The sequence below is a fragment of the Amphiura filiformis genome, chromosome 19 (genome assembly GCF_039555335.1).
Source record: "Amphiura filiformis chromosome 19, Afil_fr2py, whole genome shotgun sequence".
NCBI lineage: Eukaryota > Metazoa > Echinodermata > Ophiuroidea > Amphilepidida > Amphiuridae > Amphiura > Amphiura filiformis.
In genome coordinates, this window is record NC_092646.1 from 27,222,980 (window position 1) to 27,233,815 (window position 10,836).

Below are 10,836 nucleotides of genomic sequence, written 5' to 3' on the forward strand. Positions count from 1 at the left end.
AAGAAGAGACGTGTTTTCACGTGTATTTCAATGGGACGCGCTATTGGTGGTGTGCGCCCATATGATCGGTAAGTGGTGACGGGCTACAATTAGTAGCTAATGAAAACACAACGTCATCTGCATCTGTCAGAAGTTCATAATCATGTGGAGGAAAATTGCAGTATCTTCTACAATTCAGAATGTCATATCTACGCATGCACCACTCTGGTGCTGCCCTAGACAGTCTGATCAGGCGGCGGATGACATGATCGAGCCGGCAGCTCGTGAAACCGCCCGGCCGTATGGCATTTTCCATATACTCGGTTAGTTTTTGTGGGGTTCATTATCGAACCCCAACGGTTTTAGCTTGTATTTATATTATTTATCAACATAGGCCTATTTGTTTGTGATATTTCAACTTTCAAGCGTTTTAAAATTTCAAAATAATCCCATTCAATTACACGGTTGACGATGAAAATTTACTGAATTTAGGGAATGCATGTCATACATACACCACCTGAGTCTGATAGCTTATGCTATAAAGTCGGTTAAAAGTAAGTGAGTCTGACAGTCTCATGGACAGAAAAAACAAGACTGTGGAAATTCAATGGGACAGGTCAATGTGATGTCTAAATCAACATCCTCTGCAAACTCTGCGAACACATTGTGAACTGCGCAATCATGGACCATCTAACTGCATACAACATACTTTCAGATGCGCAGCACGGTTTCAGAAAGAAGAGGTCTTGCGATACCCAGCTGATTCTAACACTGCATGACCTAGCTAAGGGCCTGGACGAGAAAAGCCAGACAGACCTTCTCTTACTTGACTTCGCTAAGGCTTTCGACAAAGTCTCTCACCGACTGCTGTTACACAAGATGGAGCACTACGGTATCCTTGGTAACATCTTAACATGGATTAAAGACTTCCTAAGCCAGCGCACACAGAAGGTTGTTGTCGAAGGTCAAATCAGTGAAGAGGCCAAAGTAACATCAGGAGTTCCCCAACCAAGGCAGCGTCTTAGGACCTCTCCTCTTTACAATATTCATCAATGACTTGCCAAACTGTGTGAAGAATTCATCAACCAGGATGTTTGCAGATCGACTGCGTACTGTACAGAAAGATCACCTCAACTAATGACACGCAACTCCTTCAAAGAGACTTGGACGCCCTACAGCAATGGGAACGAACGTGGCTCATGAATTTCAACGCGTCAAAGTGCCAAGTTGTGAGAGTGACCTGCAAACGCAATCCTGTAACTGCCGACTACAACATCCATGGTCAAGTGCTGGAAGTAGTTGACTCTGCTAAGTACTTGGGAGTGCACCTAGACAGTAAACTCAACTTCAACAACCACGTTGACATAACAACAAAGAAAGCAAAAGGTACTCGTGCCTTCCTGTCCCGAAACTTCAGCAAGTGCAGCCGTAAGATCAAAGAGGCAGCTTTCATGACATACGTTCGGCCAGTAGTAGAGTATGCTGCAGCGGCGTGGGACCCGCACACTCAACGAAACATACGCAAGGTGGAACAAGTACAAAGAGGTGGTGCAAGGTTCGTTCTGGATAACTTTGATCGCAAAGCAAGTGTTACAAGCATGTTAAAAGATCTCGAATGGCCAACCTTGCAGAGCAGAAGATTACAGACTAGACTTTCCATGCTCTACCAGATCCGCGTCGGCCTCGTGGACATCAACTGGAACAACTACCTAGTGCAATCCACATCACGCACCCGAGGTCACAGCACCCGCTTCCAGACGCACCATTGCAGCTCACAAGTCTTCCTGTCTTCATTCTTTCCGAGAACTTCTAGAGACTGGATTCACTCAAACTGGAGCCAGCACAGCAGCCATCCCTAAATGCCTTCAAAGCGGCATTGAAGGGCAGCCTCACCTAGACACCACAAAACCAAGCTTTTTAACTGCACTCACCTGTAAATAACTGCACCTGTAATTTGAGAATGCGTCCATGAGGACGTGCGCGCGCCAGTGGCGTATATTTCTTTTTGACATTGGGGGGGGGGGGGGGGGATGGATTTGGAAAAAAATCTAGAGGTATAGTGAATTCGGCACCTTTTAGCGACAAAATAAGTTTATGTTACAAATGCGCGCGAAGCGTGCGAAAAATTTTACTATTTTGAGGCTAAAGTGATGAAATATGGTGCAAAAGTGGAATTTTTGCGCGCGAAGCGTGCGAAAATTTGCACTTTTGGGGCTAAAGTGGGCAAATATGAGGTCAATTTGGTCAGAAAACTATATTCAGTTGTCAACATTGGGGGGGGGATGATTGTATGGAGCATCCCCCCCGGCAAAATATTGGGGGGGATAAATCCCCCCATCCCCCCCGGGATCTACGCCTATGGCGCGCGCTACCACTTGCAGTGTGAAATCTTCAGTACCTGAAGTCTACACTTTATAGGAAGAAGAAGAAGAAATAAATACTTGTTACACTTTACAGTGGAAATTTTAATTAAATACCATCAGCATTAAATTACTTCAGTGGTGTTCATCTGCTCTGTCGAGTGATAATCGCCTAAAAAGAACTAGGTCACACATGTATTGCTACCTGACACTAATACATACAGCTTGACCAGCGAATGAGGGGCCGATGTTAATTATTGTTATGCCGTGATCGTGATTCAATTAGCCAATCAGAACCACACTTCTGTATACGCCATAAAACTGCGCCAAATTGGCTGAATGCAGCTGAAGTTCTCTGCTGAAAACTATAACACAGCCTGATAGCATGACTATTTTTTTTTTACACTGCGCAATGTACATTAGTGTGTGCGATTGTGCGTGCATAACACATGACACAGAAATGAATCTAACCATTGGTCATGTTGGTTAGGAGCTGTGCAATAATTATGTGTACCCCAAAGTGCCCAAAATATCTGTGCCAAAAATCGCTTGCCCCCACCCCCTTTTGACCTGCCAAAAATCACTTGACCCCCCCCCCCTCCTTTTGACCTGCCAAAAATGCTTGCCCCCCCCCCTCCCTTTTGGCCTGCCAAAATATTTGCCCCCCTCCACCCGGGGTACACATAATATTGCACCACCCATGAGTCCCTGCCCCATTGAGTCCAAGATTGTGCGTTCGCTTTATAGTTTGAAATACACAATACACAATCACGGTTAGATCATGACTCATGTACAGCTGTTGAAAGCTTTCTTCCGGGCTTTCTTCATTCAATTGAAATTCCTAGTATTATAGTTCCTTCTGCCATGTCCATCTGCTCTACATGTATCTGATATTAAAAAGCACTATAGTCCATTCAGTATGAAGATGGCACATATGAACTATGGAAAGTACGGGGTCCCCAGGGGAGACAGGCGAAATGGTATACAAAACCTTTGGAAAATGTGTGGTAGCTTTTAATGTTGCCACAACCTATATCCTTTTGTGATACATAAAAGAACAGGGTCATGTGCCATCGTACATGTATACTGGCTAGATTGTAGGTCATGCAATGCTATGCTGCTTGACCAGCTAATGAGGAAAAATAAACAACTCATTCAGATATGGTTTAAAAAATGTTGCAGGTTTGTGTGACTATATTCACACACAACATTAAGGGGGTTCTACACCCCTGTGGTAAATTTGCGACTATATTTGCATTTTTCTCAAAAAATAATAACACACTGGTAACAAAAGTTATGTATAAACATATTATTGGGGCAAGGAATCCAATTACTACACTGAAATATCAGTGACTCAAGACAATTGGTTCAGTATAATATGATAGGAATTGAGGTACATCATAGCGGTACCTTATTTCTGATCATAATTAACAAACCGCTTGTCTTGGGTCACTGAAATTCCAGTGTAGTAATTGGATTCCTTGCCCCTATAATATACATAATTTTTATTACCACTGTGTTATTAGTTTTTGAGAAAAATGCAAAAAATCGAGGGGTGTAGTACCCCCTTAAAATACTTGGAATTCTTTGCTTCCATGATTTACCATAAACCATAAATATAATGACAGAAAACTCTCAAGAATTAATATGACTCTTTTAACCAAAAGCTTTTATCATATTTTGTCATAACAGAACATAACCTACAATGTGGTGCCTATGTTCATGTCAACAGGATATTTCTTCCCATAAAAACTGCCTACTTCCTCTACTTTGCAGGTAAGTCCTAAGCCCAATCTTAACCATAAAGCAAAACATAACCCTATAACCCTATTCCTAATAACTCCTAAACATAACCCTGACACACTATAATCCTAACTCTGACCTAGGGTTAAGGTTAGAGTTAGGGATAGGGTTAGCATTTATTTAATAGGGTTAATGATATGGTTAGGTTAGGACCTCACCCTAATCTAACCATATCCCTAACCCTAATGCCAACCCTAATCCTAACCTAAAATGGTCTAAACCAGGCTTCCTCAAATAGATTTGTTGAAGTGCCACATGAAATAAAAGAAAACGGCAAAGCGCCACTCAATGGCTGCGTAGAGCAGCTATCGTGGTGCTTTAGCACCAGGGGAGTCAGAGGGGATGTCCCCCTCTTAAGCTATCGATTTTTTTAAATTTGAGGTGCAAATGAGGCCATTTAGTGCAACATTTTGTACTATTTTAGCCTGTCTTTACAAAGATAACATGGGAATCGCATTGTTTAATGTTGAAATGTAAAATGTTGGAGATATTCCTGATGGATGAAGTTTGATCAAAGGGTTTGATTTTATTTTTATTTTTTTAAAATCTAAACGGGCGCCACGCGCCACTATTTGCGGACCCCTGGTCTAAACCCTAACTTTAAATCTTTTTTTGGACTAATGACCCTTAAGGCCAAAAAAAAAAAGTTGTTTGTTTGTCCTCCACCGCCCGCTCCTCAGATGAAGGCCTGACCAATATTTAATTTTTTTTTTCTATTTTTTTTTTTTTTATAAAAATAAGTAAAATTCAATTTTTTCCAGATTTGGAGTATCTCTGGACCTCTTTCATGGTTGAAAAATGAAAATAAAAAAAGTCCACCAAATCATTAAAAGACTATGACATGAATACAAATTATAACTTTAACTGCATATTAAAGAAACAAAATGTTTGTTTTTTAAGTCACCATGAATGATTGTAGCATTTAGCTCTAGCAAGGTCCAGAAACACGCCAAATCCGGAAAAAAATCAAAAAAAAAAAAAAAAAAATCCGCACGTCCTCTTTTAAAGCTGTGGAGGACAAACAAACAATTTTTTTTTTGGGCCTAAGCCTTTTCCACCACTTTGGAATCAGCATTTGAAGAGTCACCATTAGCCTTTTAGAAGTATGGCGTACATACATCTTGCCTTTATTTGCATCGGGCTTGAGATTGGAATTCCAGTTTCCTTTCTCATGAAGTAAGGGCTAAGAATACAATTGTACAATTGTGTTTGGGAGTGGTGTTCTCCCTTTTCAATTAATAGATCATTAATGGGTTTATATAAAGCAAATGGAAATGAATCATTATTTCCAATTGAACAACTAAATAATTGATGACGATGCTTTCATTTATTCATCACAAGGTAAAACTTCATCATTGCACCGGTCAAAGGTCTTTACAGGAATGATCAAACTTTTGTTTAATACCAGTGAGTCAAGAATGTGATGAGAGAATACTAAATACCCGGTAGTTCATTATTAAGTCTTTTACACTACCCCTGTTAACTTGAAATCATCAGAAGGGTATTTGAATTTGGTAACAGGCCTTGCCGTCTAGATTTTGGGGATGTGCGGCCACATTGACCCCTATTTTTTTAACTCCTTCTCACCCAATGACCCCCTTTTTTCCACAGTCTTACTGAAAGACCCCTATTGGGGGCCTTCTCACTGAAAGACCCCCCTTTTTAGGTGTCTAGCTATAGGCTCTCACCGAAAGACCCCTAGTTTCGAACTGCTGTCCACATCACTTCCAAAGTCGAGTGCCCCCCTCCCCCCCCCCCCCGATGCACTGTTGACACACTCTCTTTTGCTTTCAAGGATTAAGGCTAATTTATTATGATAAATCAAATACATTGCAAGTGCTGAAACTTGAATTTAATTGGATTCGATTTTGAGTGATTCGCAGCGGATGATATTTAGTGTGTATGGTGAGTGGAAAATCGCTCACTAGAAATTGAATTTGGGCATGCTGTGGCGAGCAACAGCGATTGCTCACCTCAATCAGCAAGGCCTGGTATAACTAGTATTCTAAATCTTTTGAAAGTAAAATGTGGGCAAAAATGAAAATTCATGCTGGCATGCAGTTGGAAATTAATAATATCCTTTTCATTAGCCTACTACATGTAGTACTATATGTATTACTTTTACAGCATTGGTATCAATTTCCCCATACCTGCCTGTCTACATGACCTACCTTGGGCTCACAGCTACTCAAGTTGGTATCATATCCACCATGGATCCATTATCAAACCTAATCATCTGTACACTACTAGGTATGGTTGCTGATCGCTATGCTCTACACAAGGTAAGACCCCCTCCCTCACTGAATGTGGAGGTGGGAATGTATAAGAGCTCCATTTCCCAATTTTTGCTGTGACTTCTCTCAAGTCCAAAAAGTCACTAGTCCAAAGGTTCTCTAGTCCAAAGGGTCGCTATAGTCCAAAAACCAAATTAAGTTTGCTAATCCGAAGGTTCTCTAGTCCAAATATAGAATAAGGGTTAGGGTTAGGGTTAGCGAGCCGTATTCAATATTTGGACTAGAGAACCTTATTTATTATTCGGAATAGCAAACCTTCAGACTAGCGAACCTTTTTCAGAATTCAGACTAGCGAATGGTAAATTAGGTGTTCGGACTAACGAACCTTCCGACTAAGGAGCCTTCAGACTAGTGAACCTTTGGACTAACGAGTTGTCGCCATTTTTGCACCACAATTTCACTTTGGCCCAAGTAACTGAGACAGTTCTAGAATTTAGCCCTCTGAAATTGGCAGGACAAAAACAACTCAAACTTCTCTTTTAAAACTGCTATATTAAAAAATGATACATTTACACAAAAATGAGATGAAAGATGCTTGACAGAAGTGAAAAAATATCCTTATTCACTTACTAAAAACATGTACTTTTGGCCCTTGAACATGGATAAAGCCTTGAAGGTGTACACTTTATATTGAAGAGGTTGCTTCATCCATGTTCAGGGGCCAAAAGTACATGCAGGAAACACCTCATATTTACTTTTGGCCCTTGAAAATGGATAAAGCCTTATAGGTGTAGGCTTTATATTGAAAGGTTTGCTTCATCCATGTTCATGAGCCAAAAGTACATTTGAGGTTTTTCCCACCCAGTGATGATAAGTAACACAAATAGGCTACAAATTATACAATTATACATTACGTTTTGTTACCTGGAGAGATTTGATCATGTATCACCTCTTTTTTCAACCAAATCGACGGTAATAATTCTTCAGGCAAAACCCACTTCCTGGGAACTAAATACCACACAAGGTCATTTTTATGTAACTCATTGACCATTTTGTGTTATATACTGCCTATAGCTGTATGACATCCTTGTGATCTGGTCCCGGATCTGGTCAACTCATTGACAGATACCAACCTAAGGATGGAATTCAATTTTTGATCAATTCTCTCCAGGTAGTGAAACGTAATGGAATCTATTCTTGTATTTGTTGTTTTCAGATGTTTTTAATACTCGGTGTTGTTATCCCAGCTCTCGTCTACTCAGCGATGTACTTTGTACCACATGTGGAACAGATTCCATGGACTCCTATAATAGAGAACACAACCAACCAGCATATTACAAACCATGTACTTGTGACACCAATGAACACACCCCATGGTGTAATACCTACAACTGAAATCCATACCACCCCTAATCCTAAAATTAACTTGGTAATTACTTTCTGGGTGATACTGATGCTAAGCATCATCGGACCCTCCTTCAGCCGTCCGTTTTTCACCGTCATGGATTCGTCAACTCAGAAGCTTGTGCAGGAGCATGGTGGTGAATTCGGCAGGCAAAGATTATGGGGTGCTATTGCATGGGGTATTTGGTCTCCAGTCGCTGGATTAGCCATTGATTCCTTCCAACCTACTACAATTTTAAGCAATAAATACACTCCGATATTCATCATGCAAGCTACTTTTGCACTGTTGTGTATTATACCAGTGCTGATGATCAAACTACCTGCGCATGAAAGGCCACAATCAATGTCCAGGCAAATATTCTCTTTGTTTTCACAGCCCTTATTCCTTATGTTTGTAATCACCACATTTGTATGTGGAGCGACTCTAGGGATTATTTCCACATACTTATTTATCTTCCTGCAAGATGATCTTAACAGTCCGCATTATTTGATGGGACTCACGTTAACGTTAACATGCATGGCTGAAGTACCGGTGATGTTCTATGCTAAAAAGATAATCGCACTATTGGGCTATGCGAATGCGATGAATTTGGTGCTGTTTACATGGGGATTGCGCTGCTTTCTTTACAGCACACTGCAGTCAGCATTTTGGGTGTTACCTGTGGAATTGTTGCATGGGATAACATTTGGTCTGTATAATCCAGCATATACTTCGTTTATCAACTGGATTTCACCAGACGGGATGCAGACGTCTGTGCAAGCATTGTGCAATGGGATATGGATTGGATTGGGTAAGTTTGCTGTACTATCATTTGCGTTTACTTCCAATAGATGTTTCCATTAAGAACTTTAGAAAGTGAAAATTGTACATTTTTTGAAAAACCCAATGTTGGCATCTCTATGGTGATGATGATGATGATGATGACGACAACAACGATTAAGGCTTGGTGACAATGACAACAAAGATGATGATGACAATGATGATGATGACAATGATGATCATACTGTTGATCAAGACGATGATCATCGATCATCATCATGATGATCATGTCAGATCATAATGAATTAATGATCATGATGATGATGATCATGCAAATAGGATGATGTTGACGATGCGTAGGAAAGGTCCCCTTCCCTACACAAAATACTAGCTGGCCTCCACAATATTTGACAGGCTTTTCTGACCATACCCTGGTAGTCACCTTGTACATTGGCCTCCCAATCCTGGCTACACCACTGTGATGAAGATGATGACAATATTGATGATGTTGATGACAAAGGTGGTGGTGGTGATGATGTGGATGACGAGGAAGACAATGATGACAATGACAATAATTAGAATGATGTAAATCCATTTGTGCCAAAAAAGTATCCTTACATTTGGAAAAATAATCACATGTTGGAATATTTTTTTAAATAGATGCACTGTCTAATCCTGCACATTATGGCACTGTATTGAATCCAATGTGACCTCGAGAAGTAAAGTTACAAACAATTGAATAGATGAAGGTCCCGTTTTAAAAGTAACAAAATGCCCTATACAAGGCGCAAAAGGATTCCAACAAGTGCAACAAAGAGACACATAACACAGTATCTTCAATGAAGCTTTATTTAAAGCAGTTTTTATTTCAGTTTTTACTTCTCTGTACGTTTCATAACTTTCATTTTATTTGTCAGTTCTTTTGTTCCTTTTGTTTTAAATTAAAGGCACACATAAATTAGCCATTCACCACTCTCAAACCAGATGTCTAGTCCGTGGAGTTTTGAATTGGCCAGTCTGTCACTTTTATAAAACTGGACCTTTGTATAATCACTTGTAACTTTGCTTCTTGAAGTCACATTGGATTCAATGGGGTGTCATAATGTGCCGGATGAGTGCGTCTATTAAACAAATAAATTTACCCAAATATGGTTTAGTTTTAAATTTAGGATTTTTCTTGCAAGTGTAAGGATACTTTTTTGTTGCACTTTATAACAATTGCTGAAAATATGTTTTCCTTTGTTTTTGAAGGTTTTGGTTCAGGTATGCTTTGTGGTGGCTTTGTATACGACACTTATGGAGGAAGAAATCTATTCCGAGCTGCAGCTGTAATGTGCATTGGAACTTTTATATTCATGGTCATGGCTCAGTGTGCATTGAGACGAAGAACAGATACTCCGGCAGATGCTCAGCACTTAGCTTGATATGAATCGGGGTGGGGTACTTTATAGTAGAAATGGCCATACGGAGATGTGCCGCAAACATAGCTCATATTTTTGAACATTTGGTATGTCAATGACCCTTTTTCTAAGCCAATTTTTGGAATATTGATTGGTCATTTTTCAACATTTTTTAAATTTGCCAAATATTTCGGGGGGAAAAGTTACCGAAAATGTGGACTTTTGGTATACTGATTTCTTGGAAAATTGATATAGCCTTATAGACTTTCAAATTCTCAGTGCCACATCCCCACACAAACCAAATTTGAGTTCCCCTCGCCATAGATATGAATGTGTATGACATCACAGTGGCATATCATGAGTCATCCTATGGGGCACTGACCATGATGCCCAGGGGGGTCACTCCCATTGTGGCCTGTACACCATCCACGATAATCAACTTTTGAAAAGCACCCTAAACAAGGATTCAACCCTTGGCTAAAACAATACCCTTAAGGTGTTTTCACACCCTAAACAGGGATTTTATTCCTTGCATCAAATTTCATACCCTAAATTTCATTTCCGCATATTAGCAATTGCAATTTTGCTACCCTTTTTCCCAATATTTCATGATGTTTTTGACACCCTAAACGTGTTACACGCATATCGTGCCTAACCACGAAAAACTGCCCTTTTTACACGTTTTTATTATCGCGGATGGTGTACAGGCCACAATGGGAGTGGCCCCGGGCCATGATGGGGGGGGCACCATGCCTGATGGGGGGGGCATTGGTAAGTTTCCTATGAGATTTTAAAATTTTAAAATTGATTAGTGCACATGTGCCCTTCTGACACTATGCCACTGTGACAGCAAACAGTATAATATTTGTGCCTGAATATTTATAAGGCTGTGAAAG

The 10,836-nt window shown here is 40.2% G+C and overlaps 1 protein-coding gene across 1 annotated transcript; it reads left to right on the forward strand.

The window, feature by feature from the left end:
• The first annotated feature begins 107 nt into the window (after nucleotides 1-107).
• On the forward strand, nucleotides 108-10,608 carry LOC140141124 (major facilitator superfamily domain-containing protein 6-A-like). The gene is made up of 5 exons (XM_072162913.1): nucleotides 108-302; nucleotides 4,032-4,115; nucleotides 6,270-6,424; nucleotides 7,593-8,571; nucleotides 9,792-10,608. The coding sequence occupies exons 1-5, from the start codon at nucleotides 143-145 to the stop codon at nucleotides 9,962-9,964; spliced, it is 1,551 nt and encodes a 516-aa protein (XP_072019014.1). The 5' UTR covers nucleotides 108-142; the 3' UTR covers nucleotides 9,965-10,608.
• Nucleotides 10,609-10,836: the final 228 nt, after the last annotated feature.